The sequence below is a fragment of the Dromaius novaehollandiae genome, chromosome Z (assembly GCF_036370855.1).
Source record: "Dromaius novaehollandiae isolate bDroNov1 chromosome Z, bDroNov1.hap1, whole genome shotgun sequence".
In the NCBI taxonomy this organism is placed as follows: domain Eukaryota; kingdom Metazoa; phylum Chordata; class Aves; order Casuariiformes; family Dromaiidae; genus Dromaius; species Dromaius novaehollandiae.
In genome coordinates, this window is record NC_088132.1 from 17,608,690 (window position 1) to 17,629,590 (window position 20,901).

Here is a 20,901-nt window from a genome sequence, read left to right on the forward strand (position 1 = left end):
GAGACCTTTTTGTCCCAAGTTTTCTGTAGACTTTTCAATACCAGTATCTAGTGGGGTCTTTGAAGGCAAATCTGTAGCAGAACAGAACAGCAGAAGCAGATGACTCAGCCCCTGCTTAGTAAGAAAGCTAGGGAAACAAGGTTTGGCTGCTGTTGCTGCACAGTTGCATCCAGGAGTCTCAGGCGTGATGTCCAGGAAACATGGTAAAAATGCGGAGTGTGGAAAACTGACAGCTAGTCCTCCCTGTAACATTAACACTTGAAACACTCTCCGCCACAGCAGCTGAGTGTTCTTCTCCATCTTCTCCTCCATCAAAGCAGAGTGTTCTTACCATAGTGTCTCTTCTTTGGCAGCATGCTGGTTTCAGCACTGTTCCTCCTGTTCTTTTTTGTCTGGTTTCCAGTAGCAACCATTGCTGACTTGTCACTCGGTTCTTTAGGTGAGATGCAGTCACTTCATCCTTTCCCTTTCCTTTTTATGTAGTGTGTACCTTCAGGAGGTACCTAGCGCCTGAGCAGTTTCCTGAGCAGTGCTGAAAAAGACAAGGTTCTTTCTCTTGCAAGCATGCAACCTTCTGTTTTCCCAACTTTTATTTTGCTTAGAATCAGTGGAACAGATTCTAACAAAGTCTCAACACATCTCAGGGCATCATGTGTCCCTGTATGAATATGCAGCTATTGCATATTTGATTGGGTTCTTCTATTAGTGTTTAATGCTAAGGTATTTCTTTATCTTTGAAAAGCAAAACTGAAAGATTTTTAACAGAAATATATGAACTGTCCCTGTGAGGTATGTCCCAGCTAGCTATAGCCCAACTAACAGTAATAGCATTTACCGCGTGATTGTGTAGATGCAGTAAAACCCAACGCAAGCTCTGTTTCTTTCCATTGAATGGACCACTTGTATGGGATGTAGCCAGGTTCAAAATGGACTTACTTATCAAATGTAAGAACTGTCTTATTCACCTGATTTTCAATGGATATTTGCAGGGATATTTCATTGTTCAGAGCTTGAAAATATGTTTACTAGTCTGGAAATGAATGAGTATGATATTTACATTCATCAGCGAAGAGAACAAATTAACTAAAAATGTATGAAAACACTTTTCAAATAATAACTGTCTTGTTAAAGCAAAAGCAGTATACTCCTTTTGCTGCAGTATTCTCTTCAAAGCATTCTGTTTTCAGAAGAAACTGTTCTGCTAGAAATCTACTGTGGCAGAAAATATCATCATGCATTTGAATAGATGTACTGGCTCACTGGGTTAAAGAGGGACACCTGGGGTCCTGCATTAGACATGCAGAGAATATGGAAATGTTGCAAATGAAAAGGGGTAGGTAGAAAGCAGGTGAGTGTGCATTTTCTGGTTCTCTAATTAACAAGCTCTTGGTGATATGAGCAGGTTCTTTCTTCCATTCTCTTGTGTTACAGGTTAAAACATACCGATTCTTCTCATTTTAATGCATTGCTCTGTAGGGACTGAAAACTGAAGTTTTATCTTAGAGGTCTTTCTGAGGAAGAGAATTATCTACTGCTGATATCACAGCACTTGTAAGGCATCTGACATAATTATCCACTTCTAATCAAATAATTTCGATCTTATCTTTGAATTTACATCCTGAGACAATTTACTTTTGTCCTAATTTTTAAAGCACAGATGAAGTTATTGTTGACCATTCTCATTGTCACGTTAATCATCATTTATCATATTGCTGTTTCTGTGTATCGACAGTCTCTTGAAAATAATGATTATGGATGCTCTTGTCTGAGGCTCCATGTTTCAGGTTGTGGATTTTTCTGGGTGGTTTCATTGTTTTCTTTTTTCATCCTGGTATGTAATTTAAAGCAAACACCGGCAAACTCAAGAGCATTCTGGAATGTAGGTGCTGATTATGTGACAGTCTGAACAATTTGTGTTACAAAAGTCTGGGCATCATGCCTTTCATGTGAGTGCTTAGGCAGTGTCAATATGAGCAAACAAAACCTCAGAAGACCTTAGAAGAAGAAGAATATGCATATTACAGTTGAGACTCTGCTCTAAGGAAAATCTTTGGGTTGTGCCAAAGTTAAGTGTCAAGGGTCAGGTTTCAGGTGGGTTGGATCAGTTCCTTGAGAAACTTTTGTTGGAATAGTCAGGAGGAAATGCAGATGGTCAGCTTTTACAACTCACAGTTCCCCTGTCTGCTCTAACATTTGTCAGACCTTTTGTAGGCCGCTGCTGCTATTTTGTGATTACTTCCTTGTGCTGTCTAGGCAGGGTGCCTCTACCACGTGCTTTGCTTGAGATTGGAGTCAGTAAGCAATTTGAACTTGTAGCTAAACATCCAGGCTGCATTTAGAGATGTCCCTTCCATTGATTATATCTTCCACAAGTATTTTGGTAAAATGTAGGTCTTTTCTTGACCAAACCTACCAAATAACCACTCCAATTCCATTGCAGTAAATGTGTGTGAATGCTAAATAGGAGGAGGTTCTTTATAGTGGGTGAAAACTCAACTGATGTGTAATTCACTTCCTTCCTCATGCAGCATGGAAAAATGAGAGGATAAGCACCCCTGGATTTATTTAAAATCAATAGTGTTGATTATGTCTGTTTTTTTTGCAGTGAGAAAGCCTTCTATCTTAATTTCTGTTATAAAAATGATATACCGTTGTACTGGATGTATTTGCTACACATTAATTCTTCCTCATATTTGTTGATCTGAAAAATCAGCAAAAATTAATACAGAGAAATTACATCTAATCATATATCTATATCTAATCAGCAACATTTGTCCCCAACATACTGCAAGGAAGAAAAATAATGCCCAACAAATATATGATGAAGCACATTTATTTTAAATTCTATATTTCTACAGTATTTAAATGCAAGTGGCTTTAGTGAGAGCTTTGAAATGCATACAGTCTTCTTTCCACTAATAGGAGCTCACAATAATCTGTTTATTACACCAGTTGCATCTCTGTCGTTGATCTGCTGGTATATAATATTGCAAAATCCACTCAGCATGGGGAGAGTATTAGACTTATGAACTAACTTGACCATGCACAGAAATTACCCAAACAAATATGACAAACCGAAAATGGTCTCTAATAAATTATACTGAACATTGCATAAACAAATACCGAAGCATACATTGCTCCCCACCAATGTTTTGGTAGTATTGATGCTTTTGTATCCAAAAAGATGTTTCTTGTTTTCTTTTGTTTACCATATGGTATCCCAGTTTAAATGACAATAACTTGGTTAGATGTTTACAACCACTTTAGTAGTCATTGAATAAACAGCTTCCAATAAATTATATTTTTTTTCTTAGACTATTTTCCCATATCTTCTAGCAGGAGAAGTGGCTGTTCTGCCTCCTAGCATCTCTTTCAGGGGTTTAGGAGTATATTTGGAGGAACCAATGGAAATTCAGTTAGGGAAAATACAGCTAAGGGGAAGGAAATTTCTCAAGTTGTTAGCTTTTAAATGAAGGATTGATAAAGGATTTCTGCACATATATTTATGGTATATTGTATTGACAAATGATAGGACATGTTGCTTATTTAAAAATGTGATCATGTGACATTGAAAATCTCACCTATTTTGAATTAAAAAGTTGTTAGAGATGCTTCATTTAGGTCTTCGACACATACTTGTGAGGTTTTTGTGCATCTTACAAAACATGAAGGCCATTCAGTTGAAAGAACAGGATTACTAATTTTCCTCTTATTGCTCTTGATAGTTGATGGAACAGTAATGGACAAAAGAGGAATCTCCAGTGAAAGCAAAATTCCTCTCTGGGTTAAAAAGGTATTAAGTCTGGGCTTGTAGAGAAATAGAATGAAAAAGATTTGAGATGAGATTAACTCGGTTAGTGAAAACAGTACCTTTCAGATAAAAATTAGTCAAGAAACATCTCTGGAAATGATCACTTCAAACATTGTGACTTCAAATTGTTCTTTCAGGAATGTGTTAAACAAAATGAAGGAAGCTAATGAGTCTCTGGAACTCATTTGCAAACTTATCAGTTTATCGTGTGAAGTGCGGTGTAGTAAATATCAGGAGAGGACTGTTGTTAGATGTACAAGATAGTATTAAAGCTTGCTGAAATGTGTATTTCTGGGGTAGCTTGAAATTAAGTATCAGTGTTTTGAACATCAACACCAGATCATAATAGGTACCAATATTTCTAAGGTGGGGTTATTAAACTGATTCAAAAAATCAGAGAAATCTAAAAGAAATCTATCTCCTTACTTCACAGCAACACAGTGTAATTGAACACACCTGTTGTGGACAAATCATAGATAAGTAGCTGGTGTTGTATAGAAGTGGCATGCGGGGAAGCACCCTTTTAGTTTGTCCATTTTCAGTGCAATAAAATGCAGCTACTCAAACTGATGCAATCCGTTCTCATAAAGTCTCATGGAGTAGTTTAGCTGGTCATGCTTTTGGCAGAGGGAATGTGGTGACAGCCGTGGCAATAGAAGTTTTCATGCTGTGTTAGTTTTCCAGAACTCTGTGCATTACCACAATCCCAGGATGCACTTCCTAGGACTACACAAAATTTTTTCAATAAAGTAATTTTGTTCAAACCAGATGTTGCCTGATTGCTGATAGCTGAACTCATCAGCACTTAGTTGTCATTCATTCTTAGCTCCAGATCATACAGTGCTTTAGATCCAGTTACCCCCAGGGCAAAAAGATGTAGAGGGAATGGTTTTCACTATTCCTGAAAGCACAGAAAAGAAGATTACTATCGGAGCTTTAAAGACTGAATGAAGATGAATAGAACAAAATTCTTTTAAAGTTCACTTTAGGGAGAAACACATTCTTACTTTTCCTTTCAAATTGTTTGTAATCTTAGCGTTTTTCTGATTTACTGATAAACAACTCTGAGAACTTGGTGCTCTTCTACTATTTGTTTCTATGAGAACTCCCTAAAACTTTAAAAACTAGTTGTTAACAAAAAGTAAAAAATGTTTTTGAGTGAAGCAGTGAAGGTTGTAAAATACCCTTTGAACCCTAAATACAACATGAAGTCTGTTCTCTTGCCTTTGTCCAACTTCTTTTCTTTGGTCTATTAGAAATAGTTCTGTAAAAAGGTAGTTAAAAAAACAACAAACAACTGTTTTAAAGTGTCATTTACTAGTATGGCTTCCTCACTGTGAAAGTGGCCATTTGTAATGAGGTTATAAATGAAGGGTGAACCGTCCTCATGGAGATTTATGAGTGCCCCATTAATATGAAGAGGGAAAATAATGCTTATGTCATCTGCAGACCTGAGCGATCCATAGGAATTCCAAAGAATCAGGGATATTCCCTCAACATTTCCTTTCAGTGCTTTTTTTTTTCTTTTCTTGGGGTCACAGATGCTCAATGTTGCCTCCTTCTGTGAAATCCCAGGTTATGGAGAGGCCTCTCAGAAGAGGGCTCTCCATATGTGCTGTGTGAGATAATGTGTACCATATGTGCCTCAGTTTACAGAAATTACAGGGGTTTATTAGTCCTAATCTAATCTTTTGTGTGCTGATTCAATTCCTACTTGAGCTTTTTAGAAATTTTTAGATATCATGTATAGATGCACTGGGACATTATAAAAGGTATTTAGGAACTAAAGAACAAATTTATGCTTTTAAATATTATTCTTGTTCTGTTGTAATAATTTAGCAAGATGCTTAGAGCTGTGAGTGACATGTTGAAATCAATGACTGACAAAATTCAACTCAGACTATAATTTAATAGTTTAACTTTATTCTGGACAAGCTTTAAAAAGTCTTTTCTGTGAAAGACAAGTTTTCAGAAATTCACTGATTATTTGGCAGTGCAGTATTAGCAAATTGTTGTTATACTTCTTTCTGAAAATATCAGCTGTGGCCTTTTATATGACATGTCTTAGATTGAGAGGTGTAATTCCTTCCTTCACCTGACTTTTGTAATGTATTATGCCATTAAGATACAATGAAGCATCTTTTAATGGTCCATTAACACAAGACTTGGATGCGCTGTGTGGAGAGAAAGAACATCTTCCAAAAGTCTAACTAGTCATAAAGTTGTCTTGAAAATTGGTATCAAAAGTCAAACTGTATGCTAGACATTCTTCTTTTCTTCTGACTTTTTAAATACTGGGCGTCTGTTGATACTTTTCTGTATATCATTGCTGATAAACTGTTTGGTAGGGAGATTAAGACGTTTTTTAAATAAAATATGTAGTTAGCTGTTTATTCTCTGTGAATGACTCCCACTCTAAAAAAAAAAAAAAAAGTCTGTGGTACAAAAACAGAAGAAAAGAAGCTTTCAAAATCATATTGCAGATAAAAAGGGACCAGGCCCTGTTTGAGGCTTCATAAGCTAAGGAAATTCCATTTACAGTGAGAAATGGTGCGTTCCAGGGCCAGACAGTAGGGAGGCAGACAGCAGAGACTGACTGTGCTGAAAAGGTTATTTTAAAACTGAAAACAATAGTTTGTATGCTAAATGTGTCCAGATAGACTGAAAGGAGGGCCATTCCACACCCTGGACGGGAAAAACAGACTTTTTGTGTTTTCTTTTTATAATATGCTGTTATTAGACTGGACATCACAGTGGTAGAGCGTACATCTTGCCCTTCGGTAGCAGTCCTTGCTAAACACTAACACTAAACAAATCAATTATATGTCCATCAAGGAGGTGAAGTGTTCTCCAGAGTGAGAAATTAGAAAATGAAAAATGTCAAAGACGTGAGGAAAAGTCTAACCTCCTTCAAGCCTAATCACAGAAAAGCTCGGAGAAGAGAGAGTCATACTGAATAAATCAGATATAAAAATTAAATATATATGCTTCAATATGTAGCAAAATGAGCTGCATATAGGAAATAAGAGCTGTACAAAACAATCATGTGTTCCATGAGTCTGGTGGTAATTCGGTTGAAAATAACAAAGACATTTAGTTTTATTCAGGTTTTCTTTGAACGGCATTGTTCCACTTTTTATTGTGCTTTTAGAATACTAACTTACATTCCAATAAGTAGATAGGATTTTATGTCTCTCTATCTGTCTCTGTATATTTGGAATTTGAACATGATATTGTAGAAATCATCAGTAATTACAGGCCTTTATAATGTTTTCATATGCACATTTTTATCCGGCATTGTTCACTATTCCAGTGTAAAAGCTATGCATTCCTGCCTATATTCTAGTATAACTTCCTATATATGACATGATTTGCGACTTGATTTAAGTGTTAGCTTCCCTTGAAGTCTGACATGTACTTGTAAGGTATGCTAGGTCCTCAGTGGGTTTCATGCACTACTAAGCTGTCTTTCTGGATATAACCACAGGATGCCCTAAGTTCGAAGAAGATTATTTTGAAAGTGGAGGAACGCTGTCTCTGTTTGTCAGAATCATATTCTTAGGACCCAGTGGAAACTGAGAAACGGAACTGGTCTTCTGACTGCAGTACATTACTCTGTCCTTTTAGCTGTCTTCCTTACTGTAACTTGGGCTCCAACAGCCTCCATGGCAGTAAGACACTTTGCATTAACTAGGTACTTGATCTATTGTATTCATCATCTTGGAGTTGTGTGGTACATAATGTGTGAGGTATAGGATGGAAATTATGCCTCACGTTTGAAAAATATCCTTTAATCTCAGTCCTTTGGAGAAAATAATTTAAATATGCCTGCATTTAATGGGGTACTAAAAATATTGCTTATTTTCTGAAAAGTATGAAGACAAAATCAAAACCAGTTAAAAACATTTTTTTAGCTAACATTAACCTTTTGCTTTCTTTTTAAGATCTTGCATCAAAAAGTAGTACGTTTGCTAATGAATAAAAATGTATTCTTTGTGAAATTTAGCTTACCTGAAGTAATTTATATAAAAAGATGCCATCTGCCTTTCCTTTTCTCTCCTCTTTCTCCCTTACCCCCTTTTTCTGTTTTCCCGTTCCCCCTTCAGGATTTCACCCTTCTTTATTCCTTCCCCCTTTCCCCTTCACCTTTCTGCTCTTTTCCCCTTTCCCCTATCCTTTTTTCTTTCTCCTTCCTTCCTTTCCCCCTTCTTCCCCTACCCTATTTCCCCCTTTTCCCTTTTCTTCCTTTTCCTTCTTCCCTTCCCCCTTTTTGCTTTCCTCTCTCTCTCTTTCTTTGCTTTTTTCTATAAACATGAAAAATTCTCAGTCTCTTCCCATGTCTCAGCAAGATAAATGAACTAATTTAAAATATTTTCCATGCCTCATCTGTCCACTCCACAAGCTGTCAATGAGCTTGGATTGGGAGCTTTCATGCCAATAGTCCACAGCGAGCAGTTGTATTATTTTGAAATAAGAATGTTGTTTCCATGGCAAACTTGGAACTCTTCACAACTGTGCTGACATCCACATACTTTTGAGTTTATGCAAGAAAGATGATACTTTATGAGATTTCTTGAAGCAGAAGGTCATTTGTCTACCAGACCATGGTATTGTTCTTTTAATTTTTGATCTTTTGAGGGAAAGCAATAGGAGGAAGTAAAAGATGGAGGAAAACAACTTGTTTTAAACATGTTATAATTTTATTTTTTGCTTCAGCATTTTTCCAAGAACCATTTGAAATACAAAATTGATTTAAATACATTTTGGTTTAAGAGCGGATAATCGTTTGGCAAATTTTTGTAGTGGCTGACAACTCGAAGACACTCCTCACCCTGTTCTGCGGTGTGATCAGATTAGTCTAAATATTTACTCAGTGAAGTTGCTGCAGGAGTTAGAAATGAGGGAAAGGTTTAGAAACGACTGTTTCTGAGATACTGCAAGCTGATTGATTTTGGATTGTGAAATTTTTTAAACTTCTTATACTTAATACGTTTTAGTATGTCATAGCTTTTCTATACTGCCTTAGCACCTTTGCCTGTTCAAATGACATAATTATCTGGTGAGGTGTAATGTTAAGTAAGATAGTCTCTGCTGGAAAACAGATTTTGGGTTTTGGCTGAAAGCTGCACAAATAATCATTTCTCTGTAAGCTAAGCATTTCCCTAAGCTTTTCAAAACTGAACAAAATCTTTCAGTGAGACCATGATGCAGAATGTTTTTAAATTGTGTGCCTTGCCCCTTCCCAAAATTAAAAAAAGGAAAAGAAAAGAAAAGGAATCCCCTCCACATTGGGAATAGCCCCTTTTTTCCCAGATTTGACTTACTCACTTTCATAGATGTTATTGTTAGCAACTGGAAATAACGCACTTGCTCAATTTACTATTGGGGTGCCAGGTGCTTCCTGGCCAGTTGCATAACCTCACTGAACTGCTTTACTTATCCCTCTTTTCTAATAGTGTATTCTGTCCACAATAGTGTCCCTTCAAAAGAGAATAAGTTGACAAGCAGCTGTGTCCCTATGCAGTGTACTTCCCAGGCATAATATTTTCCTTCCCAGAGGCAGAGTGCGTTCACCTACATAATTGGCCATGACCTCTTCTTACCCAGAGGACATGTACTGAAGTCCGTTCCCATTTCCTAATCCTTTAAGACACAAAGCAGCACGTTAATGTCATGCTAGTAGGTAGATGAAATTTTGATATGTGTTCTTGTATTGTCATCAGAGGTTTCTGTTTGATTCTTGTTTCTAAATATTTGAACATGCATGTCTTAAATACTGCATGATTGTCTCTTGAGTATATGTTTAATTTTAAATTAATATATTTTGGGGAAAAGTATCTTCTTAGCTTATAGCTTACAGACTAGCTGTTCTCAGAAGGATGGAGGGTTTATGGGATAAGAGATGTAGGTACCTTTATTTTGATAAAGACTTTCTTTGCATTTTTTTCATTTCAGTAAATTGCTTCCAGGATATTGCTAAGATTATAATCCTTTCAATGCTGCATCTCAATGTTCTAATTTTAACTGCTCTCTTATTAAAATGTTAAATTGTATGTCTGTGTGTTTGTATGTATTCGTATGAAGTATTATAAAGCAATTATTATAAACTATGCAGAAACAGTGACCTCTTATCTACTGAGTATAAATAATTATAGCTTTTTTTCTGAGCAGTGCTTTGCATTAAAAGCCAACTCATGAAGGAGTGAAGCCTGAAAAGGCATGGCCATCCCTAGAAGTTATTTATTCATCATCTGCTAAGGACTTTGTATCAGAGTTTGCAAATTCTAGATGTCTTTTCTAACTCTTTGTGTACTCACTCTCTGTTTTTGTTGACATTCTGTCTTTTTTGAAACCCGAGTAATCCACAGTCTGTCATTAGAACTTATCTTGACAGTAATGTTCCTGCATGGAAGAAGGCTAGGAATTAGCTTTGCAAAGAAAGACCTGGGAATCATGACTGAAAAGGAGTTGAACATAAGCCAGCAGTGTGTCCTTGTAGCAAAGAAAGCCAACTGCATCATGAGCTTTATTTGTAGACTGTAGCTGGTAATCCAGGGAAGTGATCCTTCCTCTTTATTTGGCACCATCTGTGGTCTCCCCAGTACAAGAAAGACATTGGCACACTGGAGTGAGTCCAGTGAAGAGCCACCAAGATGGTCAGGGCCTGGAGCACAAAATGTATGTGGAGAGGCTGAGGAAGCAGGGTCTGTTCAGCTTGGAGAAGATGCAGCTTTGGGAGGATCTAATTGGTATTTGCACAGATACAGAGAAGATGGAGCTAGACATTTTCCAGAGGTGCCCAACAGAAGGATAAGAAGCAAAGGATGCAAGTGGCAACACGAGAAGTTCACATGCAAGGAACATGTAAGGGAAGGGTTTTTTTTTGTTTTTTTTGTTTTTGTTTTTGTTTTTTTTTACCATGAGAGTGGTCAAACACTGGAACAGGTGCCCAGAGAGCTTGTAGGATCTCCATTCCTGGAAGTGTTCAAGACTCAACTGGGCAGGCAAGAGTTGGAGTAGACGACCTCTAGAAGCTCCTTCCAGCCTAGATTATTCTCTGGTTCTGCGAAAATAATTAAGCTCTCCTTTTCCATTGTTGTTTTGTCTCTGCAGTATGTACTTGGGTTAAGCACTAACCTCTACAGAAACCTGCTGGAAAGAGGGTCCTAAATTTTAGCTGCCTTAACCACCATATCTGGTGGAGGCTGCAGCAGCAGGGCAGTGAACTGATGCCTCATAACCTTCTCAGCCAAACTGGCCTTTCACAGGTTGTCCGTTTTTTCAGCCTTTGTGTAAATGCCAAATCTAGCCCTACTGGTCTGTGCAAGTCAGAAGCAAAGTTGTAATAAATATGCTTTCCTCCTCAAGGACAATGAAAAGGAGATTCTTTAGAACCTCTTGTATTTGTCTTCCTAGAAAATTGCTCTTCCAACAGCAGTGTAAATCACTACTTCCGTTTCATTTCAGGATGCCTGAAAGATGCACAGAATATAGGCATGATGCTTCTTTAAATTTTCACTTTTTAAGGTTGCGTTTGATTGCTTATATGATGCAATGTGGATGCTAACATGTGATGTTAGGCAAAATGTTAGGAAAAAAACAAGAGATGTGACATTTCAAAGCCACAGGCATTGTCGGGTGAAAAGATTTGTTTCGTCCTGCAATAAAAATGCATTTGTGGAAGTATAGAGGAAAACAGAAAAAGGAAAGTACATCGGAAGTAGGTGAAAGAAGCAGTTAGAATGACGAAATTCTCAGGATATCACTTGGTATTCCTCAATCTGGAGGGAAGAGGGCAGTATTCTAGTGTTCAAAGGCTATGTACTAGCAACAAGTACATTGTAAATACAGTGATTCTGCTTTTTAAAAGGGATATTGATGATTTATCATCCGTATTTTCCTTTTGATATTTGTTGATAATTAGCCTATTTGAAGAGAAAGTACAGATATGTGCATTTTTATCAACGCTTTTACAGATCTCCAGGTTAGGATTACAAACATTTCATGTACTTACTGGATATCTCCGGCAGTAGAGAATCTTAATGGTATGGCTGTAACCTGAAAAAAGATGGTAGTAGGGACTTAGCTGCAGTCCTTGGTGCTGAAACCTATTACAAATATTGAGGACTTCAAGAATACCGAAAATAAATACACAGAAATTTACTTTCGTAGGTATGGCATGGTCATAGGTATTGTGGTGGTAAGTAGCACTATATAGGCAACAGCTGGAGTTTTGATAGGGTGTTATTTTTCTTCCTTTCTGCCTCACAGAGCTCTCACCTTTTTCCAGTTAAGCAGGTTACATATAGTGCACATCACAAAAACATAAACACTTCCAGGCACCTTTTTTTAACAGGAACTTCTTTGCCAAGTGTTTTGTTTTCATTGTTTGTTTTTCTTTCTCATTTAACCTACAGTATGAGGACTTTTTTCATTACAGTCATACACATCTGTGCTTCAGAAGAGCTAAGTTTTGTTCAACTCTGTATATTTCTCTTTCCTTTCCTATATAGTGATATTGGTACCCTAGCAGCTGCATTGAAATAGCAGTTGCATACTATTTTTATGCATAATATTGGTTAGTCATGCTAATATTTTATCTCCTCTAAAAATTGTGTATTAAACATATATGTATATTTGGAGCAATTTCAAGTTCTTTTGATATTTAATTCAAAATTAAACAATGTAGTTTCAAAGTCTTGAATTGCCAGTCACAATCAGCTTTTATGTTCACTTAGAGTAGACCCGAAATACATTACTTCAGTGTTACTAGAAAATAAAATAATTTTTTTTAGTTTCTACTGATGCATAAGTGTTATGTTTACTTCTCTGCTAGGATGTATGATTAACAGAATTTCACCTACTTCTGGATAGTGTCTGCTGTCTTTAATTTGCTCTAGGCAGACTTTACTGAGTAAAAGGAAATCCTAAGTCATTTTTTTCAATCATTGTTTCATTTTGTGTCTTCTCCTTAGATGCTTGTTGTGTTTTCATACCAGAGGGATACAAAATGGTCTTTTGAGGCATAACCTAACAACTTTCTTGGATAATTTTATATAATTGTCTCAATATGTTGAGCAAAGTGGAGCATACAGTGAACTGAGAAACCCCTTCCCTTTAAATTCTCAAATTCTGAGTTCTATCAATTTCGTAGCTGTAATATTTAGCATGTTTTAAATTAATCAGGGTAAAACGAAACATAAAAAGAAGAAAGTCATGAGCTCACTTCTGTAGAAACACACCATGCTGTCTGCCAAAATAAAGTTCTGACTTTGTATTCTGAAAGATGGTTGTGCAGACAACATGTGCTCACTGGCCTGTAGGTAATGTGTCAAAACATCTTCATACTATATATCTTCTGATAGCGTTGTGCATTATTGAAAAATCTTTGTGCTGGTACCTTGTTACCACCCCTTACAGTTGACTAGACTATAATTTTTTCTCATTTCTAATCCATGTTATGCCTTTGGATTGCAGAAAGAAAGGATTAGTATCACTGCGCATCTTAACACTGTATGTCTCAAGTTGTAACAGCTGATAAGATGGCGAAGCTCCTCCTTGTAATATCCTCCGTGAAATCTTTGCTTTGTAAAAATCTAGGGATATTTTACTCTTGGTTACAGTAGGACCAACGTGTTGTATCTAGGGTGTGATCAGGGATGACAGCCATATCACATGTCTGTTAATATAAATTCTGGAGCAAAGCGGATGAATTACCAAACGCAGAGGTGCTGTTAGGGAAAGAAACAGCTAACCTTTATTTTTCATTTATTTCCTAAACTTTAAAATGGTGTCTCTGTCTTATTGTTTGTTTATGATGATGCCTAAGAGGCCAGAAAATGCCAAATATATGAAAGAGGATGAGAATATACAGCTGAGTTACTAACTGGTGGTTAATAGCCATCTGGAACAGTTGAGGAGGAGATCTTATGGGTCACTTTTTAGTGACTTTCAGAAATTAAATTTTAATAATTTTTAGAGGCTCCCTTAAAAGATCATCTTTCTTTGATTTAATGTTTTACTGCAGTGAGTGTCTTCACATAAGGTGCTCTTATTGCTAAGTTATAGAAATACTTTTGAGAGAAATCAATACTCCAAATTGTTTCTCAAAATCCAGCCCCTACTTTCTGCCACAATCATCAGCTTTTGTTTATTTTTGTAAATCCTTGCACTCTTACTGTGTTTAGATCATGAGCCTGTTAGGAACTAGAATTTTGGTTTGTAAGTATTACTCTCTTTGAGGGAAACAATATCAAATTGTTTATATAAGGTTATATAAGGTTGCATAAAAATCATTATGAAAGCTATCTGCAAAATGTTGGCATCCAGTTTCCTCCTCTCAGAGTCATTCTTTAAAATCCACTCTGTTTGTGTATTTGCAATCTATTAATATTAAAGAGCTATTCCATGATTATGAAATCCATTTGCAGCAGAATATTTTTCATTTTGGGGGCAAAGAGAGGTCATTTCACCATCTAGAAAATTGCAGTGCATGGTTCTGTCCTATATTCTTAATCTTCAGTTATATAAACAATTTTATTTATTCCCCAATTCATTTTGCATCTGAATCTCTGATTAAGATTGATTCTCAGCCACTTCCCCCATTGTCTCTGCTTTACGCTAATATCTAGCAAGCATTAAATCATAATGAGATTCTTTGTAGCTATCTAGGATTTTGAATTTGCTTTACCTGGTAGGAGCAGCTTTAGTTTCAGGGTACTGAAGAGCTATCAGTTGGATATTGAATTAGCTGGAGTATATTTCAGTAAATGTATGTGTACTATGTCTAGCTTGTTAATTTCACAAGTAGCATATTTACATACTCTCTGCAAGGTCAGTTCAAGATCAGTCCCATTTTGTATAACTCTTTTCATTTTACAAACTTGCAAAATTCAGACTTTGAGCAAGGGGAGAGTGAGAGTGAAACCTTAGTCTTTGCATCTTTTTGCTCTGCTCACTTTGATTTTTTTTCTCTGAAGTAAATTTTTAAAAATAGTTTCAGTTTTGTTCTGCTTTATCTATACCATTCTTTAGAAATATGGAATAATAGCATTCACATACCATGTATATAGACTAACAAAAGAATATTAGCATGGGAGAAAAAGGTGAAAAAAATACTTGACTTCACCATGCATTAAAGCCCATATGTGAGTAGAAGGAATACATTGTCAACAAGAAGCTTGGTAGGAAATAATTACCAGCATGTGTCAGAAATAGCACTGTGCAGTTTACTACTAACAGCTAATACCTACCAGTTCACTATACAGCTCAGCTAAGGTTTCAAAAGTCTATGCAGAATAGATGTTTATAGTTTTCTCTGTTCTGCTTTCTGTTAATCAAGTATGGGAAATTAAATAACTTTGACTTTTATTTTCAAAGATAAAGGAGCTTTTTCTCGTATTTCTGGATGGGGACAGGCTGCTTGGTGTGGTTGTGCATGTTGGGAATTTGCTTATACAGATGCTTTTTTGTGTGCATGTGTGCATTTTTCAAAATGCATGCCTAGGTATGAGACTGTCATCAAAAAACTGAGGTATGCCTGCATCATCACTTCCAATGTATGTTTGCGTCTTTGGTTCCTGGAACAAGTGCAGCTCACAATAAAGGAGAGCACCATTTTCTGCTGTAAGATACTGTCTTAAGTTAGTGCTAGTTTAGCCGCACTTTACCATTCTTGCCTTATTCCCCATTCTCTGCATTTTATTTGAACTGCACTTGTTGGAGTGTTTCAGTCAAAACACCCAGCTGTTTTTGAGAATGAGATTAAGGAAGATCCACATCTGTTAAACTCATATACGTTTCATGCTTTATTCTTTCCTTCTTTGCTTAAGGTGACTCAAGAGTTTCTATATATAACTCAATCACAGCAGTCTGAATAAGCACTCAAAACATGTGTTTACCTAACTCAGTCTCTGGACATTACGTATGGTAGACTTCATCTCTGTTCTCCTTCTGGAATTGCTGATTTCCTGGGCTCTGAATTTTTATAAACGTATATGGATGTATATGTAAAAATCCTTAACCTCTATCAGAAAACAATTGCCTGACCTGTCTGAAAATGGCTTCATGCATATGGGCATAAATGCAATGTGATGTCAGCGTATCAGTGAAGTCTCGAACTTTCCTTTTGATGCTGAAATCATCTATACCTCCTACTACTCTTGCAGACCTAATGCAGCTGCATGAGACTGGTCAAAGTTCTGGTCCTGTTAGTGAATGATTGGTAAGATATTTAACTAAGCTGCAAATGGTACTCTTGTTTCTCCTTGTGCAAAGTCATTAAGGCCATAGGCTTTCACAGGTTACATATGAAGGCAGAATTTGACTTGGAGAGCTTTTCTTATTCAAAATGATACATGAACTAGAAAGCTGCATGGCTTTCTGATTCTGATGACCTTGACAGGGTTAGCGCTTGCAAAAAAACATTATTTTGGTCATAAACTCAACACCAGAAGCCACTGTAGCTAAGTGCTGAGTGCTGCAGTGCAATTTCTGCAGATCCTTTAGAATATGAAGGAAACTAGCTGCTGAGAATTTAACGATGACATAACTACTCTGGTATTCTGGAGAAAGGAATTTGATGTGTGCTAATTTGAAATATTTTGAATTACTAATCATACAGTGAAAATAAGTGGAGGTTATTTTTACTGGTGTTCACAGAATAGGCAGACAAGAGGATGTTTAACAAAATTAGTGACTAGCAAATTTAGAACAAATGGAAGGAATCATTACTGCAACAGTATGATTTCAAATTGTGAAATTCACTCTAGTCACATCATTAAGCAAAATATTGTGGCTGAATTTTAGAATAGCTCCGATGATTTTATGATCATCGATGACATTTACAATATTGTTAGCCATGATGAGAGTAAACAGAAAATAATTCCCACACATGATGTAATTCAGTTGTCAATACAAAATACTAAAGTAATTTTCCAGTCTAGCATGTTGATTTCTTCTGGTGGCACAATACCAGTCTTCTTGTACTTTGATTTTTCTGGCGTCATGGAGCCTATTTCACAGACTTAGCTAACCTGGCTTAAGTCCCTTCAATTGTTTCATATGGGCCACCTGCCTATGAAGGCCGTGTGGCGGAGCCAGTAAGAAACCTTAATCACAAGAACACAAAATAGCAACAGCATTTTGTCATGTTCTCCACTTTGGGAGAAGGAATAAATGTGGTATGGCTTGACATTGGTAAGGCTTTTGATATGACATTTTCATAAAGTGGGGGAATATGGCCTACTCAATCACCATTATACAAATACACAACCAATGAAAAACAGAGCGGAAAAAATGAAAAGGGGCATGGAAACAGCCTTCATTTGTGTAACTATCTGTGGGCTTGATAGTACGAAAACATTTCTAAATTCAGATAACAGATTGTCTAAGCATGTTGTGGAAACTCTTTCGTGGAAGACTATAAAGGAAAGGTTAGACAGCCATCTGCCAAAGCCAGTCTAGGTATACCTCTAGTCTAGCCTTAAGTAGAGGGGGAGATTAAATGGTATCTGGAAGTCCTTCCTAGCCCCACGGCTCTGTGATTCTCTTTATTTTTTAGTCCTGCTGTTATTTTTTGCAGAATTATGTGTAGGTTTTTCAATTTACCTGTTTTAGGATGTGCAGGTTAATTTTCAAAACAATATATGGAATTTGAAATTAAACTTTTGAATAACCATGTATGTATCAATTTTCTTATTATAGCAACAAAACAGATAGTCCTTATGTTTACATAAAGAGGCAAAAATGCTATCTATAAATTAATATTACAGAATTTTCTTATAATTCATAAATGCTTGTTCTTTTCCCATGCAGATTGCAAGGTATAGAGTGTAAGTGGTAAAGCACAAATAACACTGCAGCCCTTGAGATACTTGCAGAAGTCAACTGAGTTGTAGTATGGTAAATATTCTGTTTTGTTTTTCTTCTACAGAAATGCATTTTCTGCAGACAGAGAATTAAGAAGATTTCTGGTGCCTGCATTCAGTGTTCATACGGACGCTGCCCAGCTTCCTTCCATGTTACCTGTGCCCATGCTGCAGGAGTACTTATGGAGCCTGATGACTGGCCATATGTTGTCTACATCACGTGTTTCAGGCACAAGATCAACCAAAATGTGGTAAGGAATTTGTTTTCTTATTTATTGAAAAATGGAATTGTAGGATTAAAATATGTTTCTAGAGAAAATGGGAGTAGAGATTCATGTCACGTATAATAATAGTTTCATCTATCATATTTGCATACGTAGCAAAACTATTGTATCTCAAAGATTTTTTCTTATCTCGTTACCTGGGAGAAATGATACTTGATATGCCTAGTGCATTCTTCCATTAGAGTCATTACTGAATGTATTGTTTTGGCTGCCATAACAAGTCATTGAATTCTCTGTTTTGTTAACTTGGAGTGTATTACAAATACCAGCTCACAGGATCTTGCAAATACCCACAGATACTGTGAGAAAATGATACGGTGTATATTTAAGTCCTTTATCCTGCCTCTAAACCATATCTTGAAAATATCCTATTACAATTATTCTATTATCTGGCAAAGTAACACTGGTCATGAAAATTCCCATTATTACTGTCTCCTCTTATTTTCTAGTCTGTGCTGAGGAGGAACCTTTAATTTTAGATGAGACACGTACAGAATTAGTCATTATTGTCTTGTAGGTTTTAATGTCTTTTATTCCACCAAATTCTTATTATCTCAGTTAAGAAATAACTTTTGCCATTTATCTTGGGCTTTTAAAATCATATTTTAGTTGTTTCCCCGCAATGTTCAACTAGAATGACTACTATTTAATATAGTTTTAATAAGAAAATTACTATTAGATACTTTAGACAGTGGTTTCTCACCTTTTTCAAGTTGAGAACTCTATATTTGAATACATTTTTTATCTCCTTTGTACATTAAAAATGAAAGAGTAAACCCATGTAACAGTGCTAATGAAAGTCAGTATAATGTATGTCTTTCTTTCAAGAGGTTGTCAGTGAATTCTTGGTCTTAGAGACAGGAGTATTAAAGGGTAAGATTTTTCTTCTGAGTAGAATAAAATGTAACACCTTGCAACTAGAGTAATCAGTCAGTCCTCAGTGTTCAGTCTGCTAGTAGTTCTGAAAAAACAAGGCAGACTAATTGTGTGTTCTTTTCAAAACTTCCCCAGAACAGTTTTGCTTTTTAAAGATTTTTGCTTTCTAGAATAAATAATTGTATGAAACCAGTACACTTTTGTATTTACTGTCTTCGTACATTTTTTATGAAAACTAGTTTGGTTTCAAAACAAATTTGAAACACTGTCTGTACAGGCAACTTTTCAGATAACTTTCGTGGCTTTCTTAGAAACCATTATCCACTAGCTAAAAATCTCTGAGTTAAGTTCATTGCCAAGAAGAACAGAGCTGTTCTGACCAAATACTTTCTAATGGTTCTGGATAAGTTTCCATACTTCAAGTAGTGAGATTTTCATCATTAGCTTGGGAAACTGTTCCTGGATCAAATAGGACTTCCTGTAGTATACTGTCTTCTATACGCACTTTATGAATTGCTGCCACTGCTCCTTAATTCTTTGAACTTCCTGTAATACACATATGTCTCTGATGCTGGAGTGCCTTGTGAAGTCAAATAGATTATATTATGTTTTTCACTGTATTTTCTTTTGTGGTACAAAGCGGTATAAATGATGAAGTTATGGATTGTCCCTTCTGTGTTTTCACAGCACCTAAGCTAGTGGTAGCCCTGTCCTAAACAGAGGCCTTTTCTGGCCCTTCTGCATAAATGTTAGTTATTATTAATAATGCCTACACAATATTATGAAAGCCAGTTTGAGTAGAATTTATGCTTCCATTCTAATTTAAAACAGTGCTTACTTTCTACTTACCATTTAACTAAGTATGCATCTTGCCTGGAACAGTTAAAACAGTTATTAAATAGCTATTATTTTGTATGCTAAGAAACAAAATGAATATTCATCTAAAATAATACAACACTAATAAGGTGAGAGGGACTCCCACAAAGTTTTTTTTTCTCCCAGTGATTTTTCTTGATCTAAATTTTGTATTAAAAAAAAAATGGAGAAAAAGAGTTTTGCATTGTTTATGAAGTGGTTGTCTGAAGCATGAACAAGGTAGCTCAGTTAAGAATGAGACTCTGTCAGGCCTTTATTGAAACCTGGCACCAACCTTTTTGAAAAAGTTGTTTGATTAGCTTATTTCATATGGCTCAAATCAAAGCCAAAAGTACAGAAGAGAAAGTGTGTTTTTTTCATTGGGCCAAAACGTGGAAGGGTCAGACATGCTGCTAAAGATTCTTTTTGTGTGAAATTCTTAACTTAATCCTGAGACAAAGGAGACTGCCGTGTGTTTATATATGATTGGGTTTATATTTTGTCTTTTGGATAATTAATCTAATCACATCTTTTAAGCCTGTGGAAGTTTTTTTCACCATTGGTTTTCTCTTTATACTTTTCCTGGCTATTAGCTAGCCTTTGATGCAGTAACTACATTGCTCTTCACCATTAGGCAGAGGAATGCTTCTCACTTATAATTAACTTTTTTTGTTTGCCCACTGTTTTAAATTTCTTGCTTGAAAGCAAAGTGGTGTAATCCTGCAGACTGAAATATTATACTTATTTTGCAAATTTTTACAGGAATCAAATTAGATTGTCTTGTCAGCACGAACAAATCTCTTCTGGTGTTTAGGAGTTCAAAAAGTTATACATAAAGTAAGGATATTATTGTTTTTCCTTCATTTCAAGGAAACAAAATTATAGTTGTCTGGTGTTTCCTTAATATAGCCTGTAGATATTATGCCTGAATTCTCAGTGAATATCTTTGATTACTACTTCCCTCAAGTTAAAAAACACAAAACAAAACTCACCAACCAAAGGATGGCTTCTGGGCTATTACAGATATCTATAGTAGTATTGTAATATATAAATCAAGCAGGTTGTTCAACCAGAAACCTAACTATGTACTGATAAATATGTATTATTACTGGTAGTGTATCTCTTCACCTCAGGATAATGGCTTGTTGCAATGCTGAGGTGAGGTTTGTGTCCAAATTACTTGTTGCTGTGATCTCAAGAAAACGAT

The 20,901-nt window shown here is 36.1% G+C and overlaps 1 protein-coding gene across 10 annotated transcripts in view; it reads left to right on the plus strand.

Moving 5' to 3' along the window:
* The window catches only part of KDM4C (lysine demethylase 4C), a 255,488-nt gene that overhangs the window by 206,850 nt on the left and 27,737 nt on the right, over nucleotides 1–20,901 (plus strand). For all 10 annotated transcript variants that reach the window (XM_064502918.1, XM_064502920.1, XM_064502917.1 and 7 more), the window contains one exon: nucleotides 17,745–17,930. In XM_064502918.1, the coding sequence (XP_064358988.1) occupies nucleotides 17,745–17,930 (186 nt within the window). The remainder of the gene's footprint in view (nucleotides 1–17,744; nucleotides 17,931–20,901) is intronic.